Here is a 20,766-nt window from a genome sequence, read left to right as displayed (position 1 = left end):
AGCGAGTATAAAATTAATAGTTTTGTACAACGGACAAGCCCTCTCATGAATAAAAATGTTGACTATCGTAGCTGGGCCTCCGTCTGTTTCATTCAACCAGAAACTTACAAATTCTGGGGTTGCAGACTGAGTAGTTTAATTGAAGTGGTTTATGAACATTAAGAACATAATTCTCGTAACAATTTGGTCCTTCGAGCCGGATCTCAATATCTGCCTCTGCCGTTCCAAGGAACTGCTGAAAACCGTGCACGGGCGGATCCAGGATCCTTAAGACAAAGACCTGACCTCTGAATTGAGGGTTTATTTCAGGCCAGTGGTGAACTGGTACATGACAGGTGGTGACGAGACCTAACCTACATTGCTTTTCCCAGTCTACGTGACGAAGGTCAGTAAATCTTTATTCACGAATTTGGGAAATTGACGCTCAGGCTACATTCAGAAATATATTTGATTGTTTGTGTGTAGTTTAGGTGTTGATTTTAAAATTCCCACAGGGCATTCTTACCTGGTGACCTATTTTTAGAATTTTGTGTAGAGAACCCTGATATAGGTAGTATTCTAGGTAATTGGAAAATAGGAATTGGGTGTAGAGCCACCAAGGCAACAGAAGAAAGTCCATAATGACACGTGGTATCTGCAGTACCAATGTAAACCAGGTCCGTGATGACACGAGGTATCAGTGGCTACCACCAAGACTATCAGTGGACACTACCTATGTAAACTAACGGAAAGGAGATATACACATTAGCAAAGGTTGAGGGCAATTGAGTAAGAGATTATAGAGACACACACATAGTCAGGCAGGAGAGCAACTATAGTAATTGGATAACGGGAAAAGAGCACATACATAGATCATAGAAATACATACACATAGATTATGAGAATAAGCATAGTAACTACAAGGTTTTACTAACAATGGGCAGTAAATCCTCAAAGGAGGTTCCGGAATTAACAGGAGATGAGCGGTATATGCAGTTAAAGGATAAAATAAATGTCTATTTCTGTTTAAAGTGGAGGAAGAAGTATGAATTTGACTGACCTTTAAATATAGAAAAACTGGAATCAATGATTAATCAATAAATAGGGTTTGTGGGGACAAGGTAGAGAAGCAACGGACAGAAGGGTTCGACGCCGCTCGTATTTGGCTGGCTCAAGCTAGAAAAAGAGAGGAGGAGGCCAAGAAAAAGGGAGCTTCTAAGGAGGAAGAGGATTTAGCAACCTTATTGAGAAAGTGGATAGAGGTAGAAAAGGGTGGAGGTGAGAAAAGACAAAGAACTCTGAAGAGAGAAGACAGAGAGGGACCTAAATGTTACAACTGTAGCAAGCCAGGACATTTGGCTAAGGAGTGTGAGGAACCATGCACGCACTGCGATAAGGTGGGCCACAATCACCGAAACTGTGTCTTTAATATAGCATTCCATGCCATGTTAAACTTTGAGTCACTGACAAGCGGAATGGGGGAGGACTGGTTTTGGCAGTTTCAATGAGGATATTATTACACACACACACACACATGCACGAGCACGCAGAGGGAGAAGGCAGGAGGGAAGAGAGAGGCCGGACATGTTAGAGTTGTGTCTCTTAGGAACACATGTGGGAAAGAGAGAGAGAGGGACTAAAAGAAAGCAGCTGAGGAAAGCTTTCAATGCAAAGAGGGCTCGAGGAGAAGAGGATGAAGGGAAGAAAACACGGAGGAAGAGAATAGAACAGCGGTAAGAGAAATATACTAAGTCTAATTAGGGGTGTAAAATTCTGTTAACTTTCCCAAAGTTCCGGAGTTTTCCAGAAATCCTGGTTGGAGATCTCCGGATTCCCTGTTTATTCTCTCCTGATTCCGGGAATATTCCAACTAGAATTTCAATAGAACCTGGGAATTTACCAACATTTTTGCAACCCTAAGTCTAATAAATCTCTAAAGAACTGTAAAGTTGCAGTGATTGAAATGAATGAACATAACACTGAGAGAGAGAGGATGTAGTAACATCAACGGGTTGTTGTACAGCTTCTGTAGGGGCATATAGGACATTATGAGTGAATCCAAACTGTGAATAGCTTCTGTTGATAAAACTAAGTCAATATTTCTGTGAAATCATGCCATCAATGACCTGTGCTGACTTTGACACACACTGGTCAGAGACAGGCTGACAGACAGGTCGAGGGACGGACGGACGGACAAACAGACACTGAGTGTATTATTACTGTAGGGATGTGGTTATGAAACAACACTCTGTATGCCTCCAAAATAGCACCGTATTCCTTATGTAGTGCACCTCTTTTTGACCAGAGCCCTATGGGCACTCTATCTGGAATGGGACCTAGTTAATAGTAGTGCACTATAAAGGGAATAAAGTGCCATTTGGGACACATTAAAAATCTCTGTATTTCTCTCTCTCTAGATGTCTGAGGCAGACAGTCACTCTGGAAGTATATCTCTGATCCAGTCCATGCTGCTCAGACTGAGCACTGCAGAAGACACGGATCAACCTCCTAACATACACCCTAACACGCACCGTAACACACACCCTAACACACCCCAACACCTCAGAACCTCAGTGGAAACAGACAGGGGATTCTATGTGACCCCTCAGGACCACAATAATGCAGAGCTCATATTCCAAGGGAAGCTTGTTTCAGTGATTGATGATAATGGTGATCATGTTGATGATGATAATGATCCACAATTGGAAGTTCTGACTGAGAGGGACAACGATCTGGAATCATCAGACAGGGATTCAGAGGAGAGAGTAGAGGGGAATTCCGGCATTCTATTTTTGGATGCAGGATCGAAAAAACTGGTCGACGAGGAGAAAGAGGAAACCAGCGAACCCCCTGCTGTGGTTCCCAGATGGGAGAGAAGGCAGTTGCTACCCTGTCCCCCTGGCCTGGATGCCAGACCACCGCCTCCCCCCGTTCCCCCCAAGAGGAAGGCTAAACCACCACTACACCCTACAGGGCCACCGCCGCTGCCCCCTCCACCAGCCCTCGACCCTAGCCAGAGTGTCCCTGTGTTGGGGAGAGTGGTAGGCGAGGGCGCAGGCTGTGAGCTGAGGCCTACAGGGCATGGGAGAGGGCCTGGAGGCCAGGAGGAGGATATGCTGTCATCCTCAGGGGATAGGCTGTCTATGTACTCAGCTGTCATCCTCAAGTCAGAACGCCGATTCTCACAGCCCCTTCTGGATCCTACTCTGGACTCTACAGCACAGAGGGGTGGGGGGGTGCAGCAGTTGGAGACGACTGTGTCCGTGGCAACACAGGACCCTTCCCAGCTGAGGGGGAAGGATATAGGGCGCCCCCCTAAAGCCTCTGAGCCGGTGGGGATGGGGGTAATGGGGGTACCCAAACCATTGGAATCGATCGCACCCAAGCCGCTTATACCCAAACCTCCACACAGAAACAGATCTCTGCCCCAGGGACCTGAGAGGAGAGCCCAGGACAGTCCAGATGGAAGTGCCTCTTCTGGGTCTGAAACGAGAGACATCCCCCCTGACCTCCAGTCTATACCTCCAGAGACAGAGGGAGTCAGAGAACCACCAGAGCCTAGCGAACACATCGCAGATGGGAGCGAGAGCTCCAGAACCCCTGCCGAGTTTAGGTGTAACACGGAGGAGGGAGGTTTGATGGAAGAGGGGAGGAATTTAGAAGGCACACATGAAGTTGTGGTTCAGGACGCTGCAACATGGGGGGGTGGGGGTGTGCTTGGGTCGAAACACCCGAATATTAAGACAATGAAGGGAGGAAAGGTGAAGAAATTTGCCAAGAAGATGATGAGCAGATGGAAGCAGAGTCGAGAGGAGAAGAGACGGAATGGAGAGATTCAGGAGGACGACGGAGAAAAAGAGGTGGAGAGCGAAATGCCATTGGTAAGTCTTTCTTGCTCATTTAATGCGACAACATTGCGTTTGTATTCTCTCTTTTACTACAATGAACTATCTGACATTAAATGATGAATCAAATATTACCCTGTTATGTTATAACAGGTGAACCTCGACCAAGATCGACACCCAGTCGGACTATCTGACATTGATTAAGAACGAAGTCACCCTCTTTTTTTTAGGGTGACCACGGTGTGATTCTTTGCTGTGGTCTCTGTTTGACAGGGGAACCTTCGTCAAGATCGATATTCAGTCAGGTTGCATACTAAAATGTCCGTCATAGAGGAAGAGGAGGACGAAGAGGAGAAGAGGAGTAGTGAGGCTGCTCCACCGACGATGGAGCCGCCCAGCCAAGCTGAGACGGAGAGGAAGCCTGTGGGACAGCGTGCACGTTTTCAGAGGTGAGAGACAGAATGAGAGGGAGTAAGAGTAGGAGGAGAGAGAGATGTTTTCAGTGGTGATGGAAAGGGAGTCTTGGGGAGTTTGCATCCACCACACCCTCTCTTTATCCTTGACTTTACTTAAGGCACTGTGCTTGCCATAGCAGAGCTCACACATTCCTTGGTCTCTGTGTGTGTGTTATGTTGATGAAGTTACAGTAACTCAGACACTACTTCCCCATAGCTGTCATGACTTCCTGGGTGCCCTGAAGTCACCACATGCACATTCTGTGCTCCGAGCTGTTAGTCCAGTCAAGTGGCATTTTTGCAATCTCTGTTTTTTTTTTTCTCCAATCGCTTTGGTGCTATTTACACAAGTATTTGGTGAATTGTCCCACACAACGACATAGGTGATCCCTTCTCCTTTACAGGAGGAACTCAATGAGATGTGCAGCATTGTAGGATCAGTGTGAACGTCCCCCCCCCCCCCCCCCCCCCCCTGCAAAAATAACATTATTCTGGATCCATTCTTACTGTGTAGGTGATGCATTTTTTGCATACAGTACATCTTTGTTCTTGTCATTGACAGATATATATATTTTAAACTTACTGTAGAGTAAAATCATTATAGTCCTCATCATAATTGTACATTACAGTATGCATCCCTTTCCATGACATAGACTGAGCAGGTGAAAGCTATGATCCCTTATTGATGTCACTTGTTAAATCCACTTCAATCAGCGTAGATGAAGGGGAGGCAGGTTAAAGAAGGATTTTTATGAGACATGGATTGTGTGTGTGTGCCATTCAGAGGGTGAATGGGCAAGACAAAAGATTTAAGTGCCTTGGAATGGGTCATGGTAGTAGGTGCCAGGTGCTCCAGTTTGAGTGTGTCAAGAACTGCAATGCTGCTGGGTTTTTCATGCTCAACAGTTTTCCATGCGTATCAAGAATGGTCCACCAACCAAAGGACATCCAGCCAACTTGACACAACTGTGGGAAGCATTGGTGTCAACAAGGGTTAGCATCCCTGTGGAATGCTTTCGACACCTTGTAAAGTCAATGCCCCCGACAAATTGAGGCTGTTCTGAGGGTCAAAAGTAGGTTTAACTCAATATTATTAAGGTGCTCCTAATGTTTTGTACACTCAGTGTATATCATACTTTATATGTTTATACTTTACAAACATGCATTTTTATTCTGTAGTTCTCAAAATTAGAATATAGGTTTACCAAATGTTGAAGTGATGATCAATTAAGAGCAGTTGGATTAAGTAACAGAACAATGTATTTTAACAAATGAGAACAGAATCATATCAAAAGTAATGTGAACACTGCATTGTGAAAGGCTATTACTTTATATGAACATGTATTACAATGTGAAACTTGTGTTTCTAGATTAAACACTGATTAAGTGTGGTGAAAAAGTGACTGTGTAATGTTGTGTGTTGTACTTTGTCAATTGAAGGTGTTAAAGTTTTGAAATAATTGCTTTTTAGATGATATGTTTTGAGTTTTTTTTACAAACTAGAGTTGTGAAAATGTACCACATACTTGTGAAAAGTGTTATTATATATATTTGTTTAAAGAAATGTGACCACTGGTTTCATCAACCCATGACAGATGACATAATATATATGTTGTTCCCCAAATGGCACCCTATTCCCTATATAGTGCACTAATAGGTCAACTGTAGTGCACTTTATAGGGAATATGGTGTATAGTGCACTACGTTTGATCAGTGCCCTGTTCAAATGTAATGCACTATATTGGAAATAGGGTGCTATTTTGTGACGAAACCATTGACTTCGATGTTTTTCCGCCTCTATTTTACAGCTCCTTCAGCTCTTTCAAGTTCAACTTCAGTCCCATCAGCTTGGTGGACGAGATTCTAACAGGAGAGGAGTGGTCACCATTCCTGTCCATTAAGGACAGTCCCGCCCCCTCACTGTCCGTTTACCAATCAGAGGCTGCTAGCCAACACGGTGGTGATGAAGGCGACCAATTAAAGACTGAACCAGAGTTGCATCTCCCCAACGACGTTCAACATAACCACGAGGACATAGGCCATTCTTTATATGAGGATGTTCACTTCAGCCAATCAAGTTCGAATGAGATTGTGGACAACCAATCGGACAACAGACAACAGGAAGTAGACAACAACAATGACACTGGAGCTGATGCAATTGCTGTCATCAAACCGAAGATACTATTGGACAATGATGCAGCGGAGGAGAGTGAGTTGGACCACTCCAGACCCATATCTAAGGACATCCATGACTCTAAGTCCCCCATAAGGAACCAATCAAAGGACCATCTTGACTTCTCCTGTGTTAAGGTGAGCCACACGGTGGGATTGTGGGCATTGTAGTCATTTAAAGTGCAGTTGTAGGCCTCTGTCTATAGGCCTCTGTCCAACCCTGTTCCTGGAGACATAACTCCCTGTAGGTTTTTTGCTCCAACCCCAGTTGTAACTAACCTGATTCATCTTCATCTTATCAGCCAGCTAATTATTAAAAGCAGGTGCTCTAGATTAGGGTTGAACACCTACAGGACAGTAGCACTGCAGGAACAGGGTTGGAGAGCCCTGGTATATAAACACTCACTGAAAAATCTCACTCTCTTGTTCTTATTCTCTCTCTCTCTCTCTCTCTCTCTCTCTCTCTCTCTCTCTCTCACACACTCTCTTGTTCTTATTCTCTCTCTCTCTCTCTCTCTCTCTCTCTCTCTCACTCTCTTGTTCTTATTCTCTCTCTCGCTCTCTCTTTCTTTCTTTCTCTCTCTCTCTCTCTCTCTCTCTCTCTCTCTCTCTCTCTCTCTCTCTCTCTCTCTCTCAGTCACTTGGAGTTCTGGACAGTTCTGCTCAGAAACATAAAATTAATCTGAGCAAAAAGAGAAAGCACAGACTTCCGGGGCTAAAGACGAGAAGTAAGATTGAATGACTGGAAAATGAGATGAAAGATTTGGACAAAAGCTGAGACGCTGAAATATAAAAAACATGTCTGCTGTTCTCTCCTTCTTTCCTGAAACAGAGACCTTCAAGATAAGACGCACTGCAATCAAAGCCCCGGAAATCAAATTCCTCAAACCCTCTCCTCCTCCCACCCTCTCTCCCACATCACTCCCTTCTTCCTCCTCTTCCTGCTCCTCTCCCTCCTATGTCTTTCCGTCCTCTGTTTTCTACAGCATCCCTCCGTCCGCTGAAGAACACGACTCTGGGACAACACCGACACAGGGCAACTTCTCCGTTAAGGTCAGAGTTCATTTGACCCCGTAACACTTGGCAACATTTTTGAACACTGTAACATTAACATGTGTCTCTGAAGTGTGTCTGAAATGGCACTCTACTCCCTAGTGTACTACGGGAATAGGGTGTAATTTCATACAGACTGTTGCTTATTACTGAATGTAATAATGTAAATTAGCATCACTAGCCAGGTTTCCATCCAACCTTGTTATGCAAGTAAAGCACAAAGATGTCAGGACATGCCTGATGGACACAACACATTTGTCGGTAAACTTTCCAAATGTCGACAAAACAAAATACGCTAGGTAAGGTGGGATCTTTTTGTGTCTGTAAAATGAATAATGTGAGAAATGGCAGTGGAAGCACCTTTTATAATCAGATATCGACATAATAACCCATCATATCAACATCCGTGTTGTCTGAATGAGATTCTGTAAGATCTGAATAAATGGATTGATTAAAGTACAAGTCTATGGTGTTGTATGGTGAAATGATTGAGGGTCATAAGAAGTGAGAGATCTGACTATTATGAGGTGTTGGGGAGTTTTCAACACTTTTCAGTAGCCAGCCTCTGAGACAGTGTTCATTTAACTGTAGTTCATTGTGCTAGAAAGTAAGCATTTCACTGTACTTGTGCATGTGACAATAAATACACCTTTATTTGCAGATATTGATATAATAACCATCATATCGACGTAAACTTGGATTCAGGTTATATGTGGTATGGTCCTCCCACTGTGACTCGGGAAAACATGCAGTTTATTAGGCTACGGATTAAATAAATGATGATGAACTCTACATGGTGGGGAAAGTGCACAGTGATGAGCTTGATCCTGGTTTGACAAATCAAAATAATCTGGTTATTTTTGTCCATAATAATCTCATAATGTATACTAAAACAGCACTGTATCTGTATCTAACTGTTGGCTAGAGAGCACGTGCCAAAACAAGAGTGGGCACATTCACTATACAGTCTAATGCAAGAAATGTTTTCACAAAACCGTCAGTGGAGTTGAAAATGCGATGGAACTTATTTTTACGTGAACTATGTCATCACGCACAGCTTTTTATCCACAACAAGTCAATTTAAAGGAAACATCTCTGGTGGGAAAATGCTTAAATTGTTTTTATGCAGATTCTAGAATTTTTGAACAGATGAACGAACATCTGTCACAAATTGGATGGAAACCTAACTATTGGCAGAGACCGATTCGGTCCTCCAAAGATTTCAAAATGATTCCCTCTCTCTCTTCTCTCTCTCACAGACTACTGAATGCAGCAGAAAGCCAGATTCAAGTCCTAAGCCGCCTCTGTCCAAGTTCATGGCAGTCCTGAGAGACAAAACCAAGAAGAAGATTCAATAGTGATGAGAACTAGGTCTTGGTGATCAAATAGTAACCCATAGCTCCTTCTACTAGCCCCTACCTGCACCCTACCTCTAGGCCCTACCTGCACCCTACCTCTATCCCCTACCTGCACCCTACCTCTAGGCCCTTCCTGCACCCTACCTCTATCCCCTACCTGCACCCTACCTCTAGGCCCTTCCTGCACCCTACCTCTAGGCCCTACCTGCACCCTACCTCTATCCCCTACCTGCACCCTACCTCTATTCCCTACCTGCACCCTACCTCTAGGCCCTTCCTGCACCCTACCTCTATACCCTACCTGCACCCTACCTCTATCCCCTACCTGCACCCTACCTCTGGGCCCTACCGGCACCCTACCTCTATCCCCTACCTGCACCCTACCTCTAGGCACTACCTGCACCCCACCTCTATCCCCTACCTGCACCCTACCTCTAGGCCCTACCTGCACCCTACCTCTATCCCCTACCTGCACCCTACCTCTAGGCCCTACCTGCACCCTACCTCTAGGCCCTTCCTGCACCCTACCTCTATCCCCTACCTGCACCCTACCTCTAAGCTCTACCTGCACCCTACCTCTAGGCCCTACCTGCACCCTACCTCTAGGCCCTACCTGCACCCTACCTCTAGGCCCTTCCTGCACCCTATCTCTAGGCCCTTCCTGCCCCCTACCTCTATCCCCTACCTGCACCCTACCTCTAGACCCTACCTGCACCCTACCTCTATCCCTTACCTGCACCCTACCTCTATTACCTAACTGCACCATTCCTCTATCCCGTACCTGCACCCTACCTCTAAGCTCTACCTGCACCCTACCTCTAGGCCCTACCTGCACCCTACCTCTAGGCCCTACCAGCACCCTACCTCTAGGCCCTTCCTGCACCCTACCTCTATCCCCTACCTGCACCCTACCTCTAGGCCCTACCTGCACCCTACCTCTATCCCCTACCTGCACCCTACCTCTAAGCTCTACCTGCACCCTACCTCTAGCCCCTACCTCTAGGCAAAACCTGCACCCTACCTCTAGGCCCTACCTGCACCCTACCTCTAGGCACAACCTGCACCCTACCTCTAGGCCCTACCTGCACCCTACCTCTAGCCCCTACCTCTAGGCACTACCTGCACCCAACCTCTAGGCACTACCTGCACCCATATCTCTAGCCCCTACCTGCACCCTACTTCTAGCCCCTACCTCTAGAAACTACCTGCACCCTACCTCTAGGCACTACCTGCACCCTACCTCTATCCCCTACTTGCACCCTACCTCTAGCCCCTACTTGCACCCTACCTCTAGCCCCTACCTGCACCCTACCTCTAGCCCCTGCCTGCACCCTACCTCTAGCCCCTACCTCTTGTCCCTACCTGCACCCTACCTCTATCCCCTACCTGCATCCTACCTCTAGCCCCTACCTCTATCCCCTACCTGCACCCTACCTCTAGCCCCTACCTCTAGGCACTACCTTCACCCTACCTCTAGGCACTACCTGCACCCTTCCTCTAGGCCCAACCTGCACCCTACCTCTAGGCCCTACCTGCACCCTACCTCTAGCCCCTACCTCTAGGATCTACCTGCACCCTACCTCTATCCCCTACCTGCACCCTACCTCTATCACCTACCTGCACCCTACCTCTATCCCCTACCTCTAGGCACTACTTGCACCCTACCTCTAGCCCCTACCTGCACCCTACCTTTAGGCCCTACCTGCACCCTACCTGTATCCCCTACCTCTAGCCCCTACCTCTAGGTATTACCTGCACCCTACCTCAAGGCATTACCTGCACCCTACCTCAAGGCATTACCTGCACCCTACCTCTAGCACCTACCTGCACCCTACCTCTAGCCCCTACCTCTAGGCATTACCTGCACCCTACCTCTAGCCCCTACCTGCACCCTACCTCTAGCCCCTACTTGCACCCTACCTCTAGGCCCTACCTGCACCCTACCTCTAGCCCCTACCTGCACCCTACCTCTAGGCCTAAACTGCACCCTACCTCTAGGCCCTACCTGCACCCTACCTCTAGGCCCTACCTGCACCCTACCTCTAGGCCTAAACTGCACCCTACCTCTAGGCCCTACCTGCACCCTACCTCTAGCCCCTACCTGCACCCTACCTCTAGGCCCTACCTGCACCCTACCTCTAGCCCCTACCTGCACCCTACCTCTAGGCCTAAACTGCACCCTACCTCTAGGCCCTACCTGCACCCTACCTCTAGGCCCTACCTGCACCCTACCTCTAGGCCCTACCTGCACCCTACCTCTAGCCCCTACCTGCACCCTACCTCTAGGCCTAAACTGCACCCTACCTCTAGGCCCTACATGCACCCTACCTCTAGCCCCTACCTGCACCCTACCTCTAGGCCCAAACTGCACCCTACATCTAGGCCCTACCTGCACCCTACCTCTAGGCCCTACCTGCACCCTACCTCTAGCCCCTACCTGCACCCTACCTCTAGCCCCTACCTGCACCCTACCTCTAGGCCCTACCTGCACTCTACCTCTAGGCCCTACCTGCACCCTACATCTAGGCCCTACCTGCACCCTACCTCTAGGCCCTACCTGCACCCTACCTCTAGCCCCTACCTGCACCCTACCTCTAGCCCCTACCTGCACCCTACCTCTACCCCCTACCTGCACCCTACCTCTAGGCCCTACCTGCACCCTACCTCTAGGCCCTACCTGCACCCTACATCTAGGCCCTACCTGCACCCTACCTCTAGGCCCTACCTGCACCCTACCTCTAGCCCCTACCTGCACCCTACCTCTAGCCCTTACCTGCACCCTACCTCTAGCCCCTACCTGCACCCTACCTCTAGGCCTAAACTGCACCCTACCTCTAGGCCCTACCTGCACCCTACCTCTAGCCCCTACCTGCACCCTACCTCTAGGCCCTACCTGCACCCTACCTCTAGCCCCTACCTGCACCCTACCTCTAGCCCCTACCTGCACCCTACCTCTAGCCCCTACCTGCACCCTACCTCTAGCCCCTACCTGCACCCTACCTCTAGGCCTAAACTGCACCCTACCTCTATCCCCTACCTGCACCCTACCTCTATCCCCTACCTGCACCCTACCTCTAGCCCCTACCTGCACCCTACCTCTAGCCCCTACCTGCACCCTACCTCTAGCCCCTACCTGCACCCTACCTCTAGCCCCTACCTGCACCCTACCTCTAGCCCCTACCTGCACCCTACCTCTAGGCCTAAACTGCACCCTACCTCTAGGCCCTACCTGCACCCTACCTCTAGGCCCTACCTGCACCCTACCTCTAGCCCCTACCTGCACCCTACCTCTAGGCCCTACCTGCACCCTACCTCTAGGGGCTACCTGCACCCTACCTCTAGGCCCTACCTGCACCCTACCTCTAGCCCCTACCTGCACCCTACCTCTAGGCCCTACCTGCACCCTACCTCTAGGGGCTACCTGCACCCTACCTCTAGGCCCTACCTGCACCCTACCTCTAGCCCCTACCAGGACCCAGTGGTGTAAAAATACTTTAAAGTACTGCCAAAAGTTTTGAGAATGACACAAATATGAATTTCTACAAAGTTTGCTGCTTCAGTGCCTTTAGATATTTTTGTCAGATGTTACTATGGAATACTGAAGTATAATTACAAGCATTTCATAAGTGTCAAATGCTTTTATTGACAATTACATGAAGTTGATGCAACGAGTCAAAATTTGCAGTGTTGACCCTTCTATTTCAAGACCTCTGCAATCCACCCTGGCATGCTGTCAATTAACTTCTGGGCCACATCCTGACTGATGGCAGCCCATTCTTGTATAATCAAGACTTGGAGTTTGTCAGAAATTGTGGGTTTTTGTTTGTCCACCCGCCTCTTGAGGATTGACCACAAATTCTCAATGGGATTAAGTTCTAGGGAGTTTCCTGGCCATGGACCCAAAATATTGATGTTTTGTTCCCCGAGCAACTTAGTTATCACTTTTTGCATATGGCAAGGTGCTCCATCATGCTGGAAAAGGCATTGTTTGTCACCAAACTGTTTCTGGATGGTTGGGAGAAGTTGCTCTCGGAGGATGTGTTGGTACCATTCTTTATTCATGGCTGTGTTCTTAGGCAAAATTGTGAGTGAGCCCAGCGCTTGCTGGACTTTCTTGGGCGCCCTGAAGCCTTCTTCGCAACAATTGAACTGCCCTCCTTGAAGTTCTTGATGATCCGATAAATAGTTGATTTAGGTGCAATCTTACTGGCAGCAATATCCTTGCCTGTGAAGCCCTTTTGTGCAAAGCAATGATGACACCACATGTTTCCTTGCAGATAACCATGGCTGACAGAGGAAGAACAAGGATTCAAAGCACCACCCTCCTTTTGAAGCTTCCAGTCTATTATTCGAACTCAATCAGCATGACAGAGTGATCTCCAGCCTTGTCCTCGTCAACACTCACACCTGTGTTAACGAGAGAATCACTGACATGATGTCAGCTGGTCCTTTTGTGGCAGTGCTGAAATGCAGTGGCAATATGTTTTGGGATTCAGTTCATTTGCATGGCAAAGAGGGACTTTGCAATTAATTGCAATTCATCTGATCACTCTTCATAACATTCTGGAGTATATGCAAATTGACCATTCAAACTGAGGCAGCAGGTTTTGTGAAATTAATATTTGTGTCATTCTCAAAAATGTTGGCCATGACAGTACTTTACTTTACTATTCATATTTTTGCCTACTTGTACTTTTACTTCACTACATTCCTAAAGAAAATAATGTACTTGTTACTCCATACATTTTCCCTGACACTCAAAAGTACTTGTTACATTTTGACAGGAAAATGGTCCAATTCACATACTTATCAAGAGAACTTCCCTGGTCATCCCTACTGCCTCTGATAGGGCAGACTCACTAAACACAAATGCTTTGTTTGTAAATGATGTGTTGGAGTGTGTACCTGGCTATCTGTCAATAAAAATACAAATACAATTGTGCTGTCTGGTTTGCTTAATATAAGGAATTCGAAATGGTTTATACTTTTACTTTTGATTCTTAAGTACATTTTAGCAATTCCATTTACTTTTGATACTTACGTATGTTTAAAACCAAATACTTTTAGACTTTCACTAAGTCGTATTTTACTGGGTGATTATAACTTTTACTTGAGTCATTTTCTATTAAGGTATCTACTCTTACTCAAGTATGATAATTAGTCGTTTTTCCACCACTACCTGCACCCTACCTCTATCCACTGCCTGCACCCTACCTCTAGCCCCTCCCTGCACCCTAGCTCTAGCCCCTCCCTGCACCCTACCTCTAGACACTACCTGCACCCTACCTCTAGCCCTACCTCTAAACACTACCTGCACCCTACCTGCACCCTACCTCTAGCCCCTACCTATAGCACCTACCTGCACCCTACCTCTAGCCCCTACCTCTAGGCAATACCTGCACCCTACCTCTAGCCCCTCCCTGCACCCTAGCTCTAGCCCCTCCCTGCACCCTAAACCTAGGCACTACCTGCACCCCGCCCTCTATCCCCTACATCTAGGCACTACCTGCACCCTACCTCTAGCCACAACCTGCACCCTACCTCTAGCCCCTACCTGCACCCTACCTCTATCCCCTACCTGCACCCTACCTCTAGCACCTACCTGCACCCTAACTCTATCCGCTACCAGCACCCTACCTCTAGCCCCTACCTGCACACTACCTCTAGCCCCTACCTGCACCCTACCTCTAGCCCCTACCTCTAAACACTACCTGCACCCTACCTCTAGCCCCTACCTGCATCCTACCTCTAGCCCCTGCCTGCACCCTACCTCTAGCCCCTACCTCTAAACACTACATGCACCCTACCTCTAGACACTACCTGCACCCTACCTCTAGCCCTACCTCTAAACACTACCTGCACCCTACCTGCACCCTACCTCTAGCCCCTACCTCTAGACACTACCTGCACCCTACTTCTATCCCCTACCTCTAGGCACTACCTGCACCCTACCTCTATCCCCTAGCTGCACCCTACCTCTAGCCCCTACCTCTAGGCAATACCTGCACCCTACCTCTAGGCCCTACCTGCACCCTACCTCTAGCCCCTACCTCTTGTCCCTACCTGCACCCTACCTCTATCCCCTACCTGCATCCTCCCTCTAGCCCCTACCTCTAGCCCCTAACTCTAGGCACTACCTTCACCCTACCTCTAGGAACTACCTGCACCTTACCTCTAGGCCCAACTTGCACCCTACCTCTAGGCCCTACCTGCACCCTACCTCTACCTGCACCCTACCTCTAGCACCTACCTGCACCCTACCTCTAGCGCCTACCTCTAGGCAATACCTGCACCCTACCTCTAGGCCCTACCTGCACCCTACCTCTAGCCACTACCTCTAGGCACTACCTGCACCCAACCTCTAGGCACTACCTGCACAAATATCCCTAGCCCCTACTTGCACCCTACTTCTAGCCCCTACCTCTAGGCACTACCTGCACCCTACCTCTAGGCACTACCTGCACCCTACCTCTATCCCCTACTTGCACCTTACCTCTAGCCCCTACTTGCACCCTACCTCTAGCCCCTACCTGCACCCTACCTCTAGCCCCTACCTGCACCCTACCTCTAGCCCCTACCTCTTGTCCCTACCTGCACCCTACCTCTATCCCCTACCTGCATCCTCCCTCTAGCCCCTACCTCTAGCCCCTAACTCTAGGCACTACCTTCACCCTACCTCTAGGCACTACCTGCACCTTACCTCTAGGCCCTACCTGCACCCTACCTCTAGCCCCTCCCTGCACCCTAGCTCTAGCCCCTCCCTGCACCCTACCTCTAGCCCCTACCTCTAGGATCTACCTGGACCCTACCTCTATCCCCTACCTGCACCCTACCTCTATCACCTACCTGTACCCTACCTCTATCCCCTACCTCTAGGCACTACCTGCACCCTACCTCTAGCCCCTACCTCTATCCCCTACCTGCACCCTACCTTTAGGCCCTACCTGCACCCTACCTGTATCCCCTACCTGTAGCCCCTACCTATAGGCATTACCTGCACCCTACCTCTAGCCCCTACCTCTATCCCCTACCTGCACCCTACCTCTAGCCCCTACCTGCACCCTACCTCTAGCCCCTACTTGCACCCTACCTTCTAGCACCTACTTGCACCCTACCTCTAGCCCCTACCTGAACCCTACCTCTAGCCCCTACCTCTTGCCACTACCTGCACCCTACCACTAGCCACTACCTCTAGTCCCTACCTGCACCCTACCTCTAGCCCCTACCTCTAGGCACTACCTTCACCCTTCCTCTAGGCACTACCTGCACCCTACCTCTATGCCCAACCTGCACCCTACCTCTAGCCCCTGCCTGCACCCTACCTCTAGCCCCTACCTCTAAACACTACATGCACCCTACCTCTAGACACTACCTGCACCCTACCTCTAGCCCTACCTCTAAACAATACCTGCACCCTACCTGCACCCTACCTCTAGCCCCTACCTGCACCCTACCTCTAGCACCTACCTGCACCCTACCTCTAGCCCCTACCTCTAGGCAATACCTGCACCCTACCTCTAGGCCCTACCTGCACCCTACCTCTAGGCACAACCTGCACCCTACCTCTAGGCCCTACCTGCACCCTAACTCTAGCCCCTACCTCTAGGCACTACCTGCACCCAACCTCTCGGCACTACCTGCACCCATATATCTAGCCCATACCTGCACCCTACTTCTAGCCCCTACCTCTAGGCACTACCTGCACCCTACCTCTAGGCACTACCTGCAACCTACCTCTATCCCCTACTTGCACCCTACCTCTAGCCCCTACTTGCACCCTACCTCTAGCCCCTACCTGCACCCTACTTCTAGCCCCTACCTGCACCCTACCTCTAGCCCCTACCGCTAGACACTACCTGCACCCTACCTCTATCCCCTACCTCTAGGCACTACCTGCACCCTACCTCTATCCCCTACCTGCACCCTACCTCTAGCACCTACCTGCACCCTACCTCTAGGCACTACCTGCACCCTACCTCTAGGCAATACCTGCACCCTACCTCTATCCCCTACCTGCACCCTACCTCTAGCACCTACCTGCACCCTACCTCTAGGCACTACCTGCACCCTACCTCTATCCCCTACCTGCACCCTACCTCTAGCACCTACCTGCACCCTACCTCTAGGCACTCCTGCACCCAACCTCTAGGCACTACCTGCACCCATATCTCTAGCCCCTACCTGCACCCTACTTCTAGCCCCTACCTCTAGGCACTACCTGCATCATTCCTCTAGGCACTACCTGCACCCTACCTCTAGGCCTTACCTGCACCCTACCGCTAGCCCCTCCCTGCACCCTACCTCTATCCCCTACCTGCACCCTACCTCTATCCCCTACTTGCACCCTACCTCTAGGCCACATATGTCAGAGTCAAGGCCCGCGGGCCACATCCGGCCCGCAAGAAGGTTTTTTACGGCCCCTGGGATGATCTTGATTTATTATTAGAACCGGCCCGCAGCAAGCCGGCAGCCCGCAGATCTTTTACACGCACCAATACTACATTTCCCACAATGCAAAGGTGACGCACCGAGCAGTAGGCTGCTTCATTTCAATATTTATTGGCACAGCAGTCGTCAGCATCACAGTAAAATTAACTTTCAGATACCCATCAAAAATGGCAAAACGGAAGGTGGATACTGAGAACCGGGGGTTTCAAACAAGGTGGGAGTCGGAGTATATGTTCACGAAGGTAGCTGGAAAACCTGTGTGTCTTCTGTGTGGAGAAAGTGTGGCGGTACTGAAAGAGTATAATCTGAGACGACATTATGAAACGAAACACGCGGACAAAAACAAGAATATGGACATGGAACAAAGGCTACAAAAGGCAGAGGAATTAAAACGAGGCCTCAAATCTCGACAGGCTCTGTTCAAAAAAGCCAAATCACAAGGCCAGGCTGCTGTCAAGGCCAGTTTTATTTTGGCAGAAGAGATCGCTAAATCAGCCCGGCCATTTACGGAGGGGGATTTCATCAAAAACTGCATGATTAAAGTTTGTGACGAAGTTTGCCCAGAAAAAAGGCAACTCTTTTTAAATGTGACCAGTTGTCCATCAATCTAAAAGAGCAGCTTGTGAAAAAGGGAAAAGATTTTATTGCATATTCCTTGGCTGTGGATGAGAGCACCGACATTTCTGACATTGCCCAGTTGTCAATTTTCATCCGCGGAGTGGACTCCAACCTAAGCGTGACAGAGGAGTTTTTGGCTTTACGTCCTATGCATGGCACAACTACGGGGCATGATTTGTATGAAGAGGTGTCAAGATGTGTAAATGAGATGGAGCTGCCTTGGGAAAAACTCGTGGGTTTGACAACCGACGGAGCACCTGCGATGTGTGGACACAGGAGCGGACTGGTGGCGAAGATACGGGAAAAGATGCAAGAGGAAAACGCGACAGGTGAGCTGACAGCTTATCATTGTATCATACACCAGGAAGCGTTGTGCGGTAAAGCCTTGAAAATGGAGCATGTAATGAGCATCATCACGCGCACAGTTAACTTTATCAGAGCCAAAGGTTTGAATCACCGCCAGTTCAAGGCATTTCTGACGGAGTTAGAAACGGAGCATGGTGATTTGCCTTATCACACAGAGGTGCGATGGCTAAGCCAGGGAAAGGTGCTTCAAAGATGTTTCGAGCTTCGTGAGGAGATTTGTCTGTTCTTGGACAGCAAAGGGAAAGACACAACACAACTCCGAGACGAAATGTTTCTGTGTGAAATGGCTTTTCTGTGTGACATTACGAGTCATCTGAATGCAATAAACTTGCAGCTGCAGGGTCGGGATCGTGTCATCTCTGATATGTACAGTACAGTGAAGGCATTTAAAACCAAACTGACTCTGTGGGAGACGCAGATGCGGAAAGAAAATTTGAGCCACTTTCCCAGCTGCCAGACCATGAAAGAGAAGCTCTCTACCAGTGCGTTCCCGAGCACACAGTTGGCTGATAAAATAGGTATGCTTGCCGCTGACTTTCGACGCCGATTTGCTGACTTTGAAGCACAAAAAAGCAGGTTGGAACTGCTCGGTAACCCATTTGCTGTTGACGTGGAAAGCTCACCACCAAACCTCCAAATGGAGTTGATTGACCTCCAATGCAATGATGCACTGAGGGCAAAATATGCGGCAGTGGGTGCTGCGGAGTTCGCCCGTTTCCTCCCCGGCACAATGCCCCAGCTGCGCATCCAGGCTGCTCAAACGTTGTCTATGTTTGGCAGCACATACCTGTGTGAACAACTGTTTTCTTTGATGAACCTGAACAAAACATCACACAGAAGTCGACTTACTGCTGAACACCTCCACTCAATTCTGAGGATTTCTTCAGCTCAGAGCCTTACCCCGAACATTGATGAACTTGTGGAAAAGATGGGACACCACCAAGTATCACCCTCAACCTCAAACAAGTGAACATTACTGTGCAATCACATATTTAGAGTTTTTACTCAGTTCAAGTTTAAAAGTTAAAATTTAATATTTGTTTTCACTGCATGTTACTTCTCCTTAAACAAAGTGTTGTTTTTGATTAATAGATTTTTGCACTTTATTTTTTTGTATTTCAATCCAATTATATTTTAAAAATATTTCAGTTGAGTGGATGATAGAAAATTGCTATTATTGTTTTTTCTTTGAAGTAAATTTAGCCCACTTTTGCTAAAATAGAAAATATAGTCTACTGATGGTGCCTTGAATACCGGTTTCTTTCATTTAATGTTCATGTTATGGGGATATTTATATAAAGGAAATTTGTCTTTTGTGTCTGTTGAAAATTAAAGATTACTGACAGAGCCATAAGAAAATATTGCTTTATTTATCTGATCATATTGTAATATATTTGTTAGGTTTTCAGTAGGTTCAATTAGGTTCACTAGACTATATGCGTCATTTAAAAATTTTTCAATGAACATTCGAACAGTCCGGCCCTCGTCTTGTAGCTGATTTTTTTATTTGGCCCTCCGTCCATTTGACTTTGACACCCCTGCTCTAGGCCCTACTTGCACCCTACCTCTAGGCCCTACCTGCACCCTACCTCTAGGCCCTACCTGCACCCTACCTCTTGTCCCTACCTGCACCCTACCTCTATCTCCTACCTGCACCCTACCTCTATCCCCTACTTGCACCCTACCTCTATCCCCTACTTGCACCCTACCTCTAGGCCCTACTTGCACCCTACCTCTAGGCCCTACCTGCACCCTACCTCTAGGCCCTACCTGCACCCTACCTCTATCTCCTACCTGCACCCTACCTCTAAGCCCTACCTGCACCCTACCTCTAGGCCCTACCTCTAGGCCCTACATGCACCCTACCTCTAGGCCCTACCTGCACCCTACCTATATCCCCTCCCTGCACCCTTCCTCTAGGCCCAACCTGCACCCTACTTCTAGGCCCAACCTCTAGGCCCTACCTGCACCCTACCTCTAGGCCCTACCTGCACCCTACCTCTAGGCCCAACCTGCACCCTACCTCTAGGCCCAACCTGCACCCTACCTCTAGGCCCTACCTGTACCCTACCTCTAGGTCCTACCTGTACCCTACCTCTAGGCCCAACCTACACCCTACCTCTATCCCCTACCTCTATCCCCTACCTGTACCCTACCTCTAGGCCCTACTTGCACCCTACCTCTAGGCCCTACCTGCACCCTACCTCTAGGCCCTACCTGCACCCTACCTCTAGGCCCTACCTGCACCCTACCTCTATCTCCTACCTGCACCCTACCTCTAAGCCCTACCTGCACCCTACCTCTAGGGGCTACCTCTAGGCCCTACCTGCACCCTACCTCTAGGCCCTACCTGCACCCTACCTATATCCCCTCCCTGCACCCTACCTCTAGCCCCTACCTGCACCCTACCTCTAGGCCCTACCTGCACCCCACCTCTAGGCCCAACCTGCACCCTACCTCTAGGCCCAACCT

At 48.7% G+C, this 20,766-nt stretch overlaps 1 protein-coding gene across 2 annotated transcripts; it reads left to right on the top strand.

The window, feature by feature from the left end:
- Positions 1 to 1,230: 1,230 nt before the first annotated feature.
- On the top strand, positions 1,231 to 13,703 carry LOC118936724. Of its 2 annotated transcripts, XM_036933566.1 has the most exons (8): positions 1,231 to 1,712; positions 2,397 to 3,860; positions 4,098 to 4,273; positions 6,088 to 6,589; positions 7,089 to 7,179; positions 7,284 to 7,504; positions 8,764 to 8,875; positions 13,647 to 13,703. In XM_036933566.1, the coding sequence occupies exons 2-7, from the start codon at positions 2,397 to 2,399 to the stop codon at positions 8,860 to 8,862; spliced, it is 2,553 nt and encodes an 850-aa protein (XP_036789461.1). In that variant the 5' UTR covers positions 1,231 to 1,712; the 3' UTR covers positions 8,863 to 8,875; positions 13,647 to 13,703. The 2 variants fall into 2 exon arrangements, with proteins under 2 accessions (XP_036789461.1, XP_036789460.1); XM_036933565.1 differs by lacking the exon at positions 13,647 to 13,703 and having other exon boundaries at positions 1,232 to 1,712; positions 8,764 to 9,059.
- Positions 13,704 to 20,766: the final 7,063 nt, after the last annotated feature.

The sequence above is a fragment of the Oncorhynchus mykiss genome, chromosome 10 (assembly GCF_013265735.2).
Source record: "Oncorhynchus mykiss isolate Arlee chromosome 10, USDA_OmykA_1.1, whole genome shotgun sequence".
Lineage (NCBI taxonomy): Eukaryota > Metazoa > Chordata > Actinopteri > Salmoniformes > Salmonidae > Oncorhynchus > Oncorhynchus mykiss.
This window is presented reverse-complemented; position numbering and strand designations above follow the sequence as displayed.

What these genes read in the sequence shown, in the direction of transcription:
- LOC118936724 (XM_036933566.1), top strand. Translation starts at nt 2,397, where the DNA reads ATGTCTGAGGCAGACAGTCACTCTGGAAGTATATCTCTGATCCAGTCC. An exon ending in TGGAGAGCGAAATGCCATTG is followed by an intron (nt 3,861 to 4,097) that starts GTAAGTCTTTCT and finishes TCTGTTTGACAG; the next exon opens with GGGAACCTTCGTCAAGATCG. An exon ending in CAGCGTGCACGTTTTCAGAG is followed by an intron (nt 4,274 to 6,087) that starts GTGAGAGACAGA and finishes TCTATTTTACAG; the next exon opens with CTCCTTCAGCTCTTTCAAGT.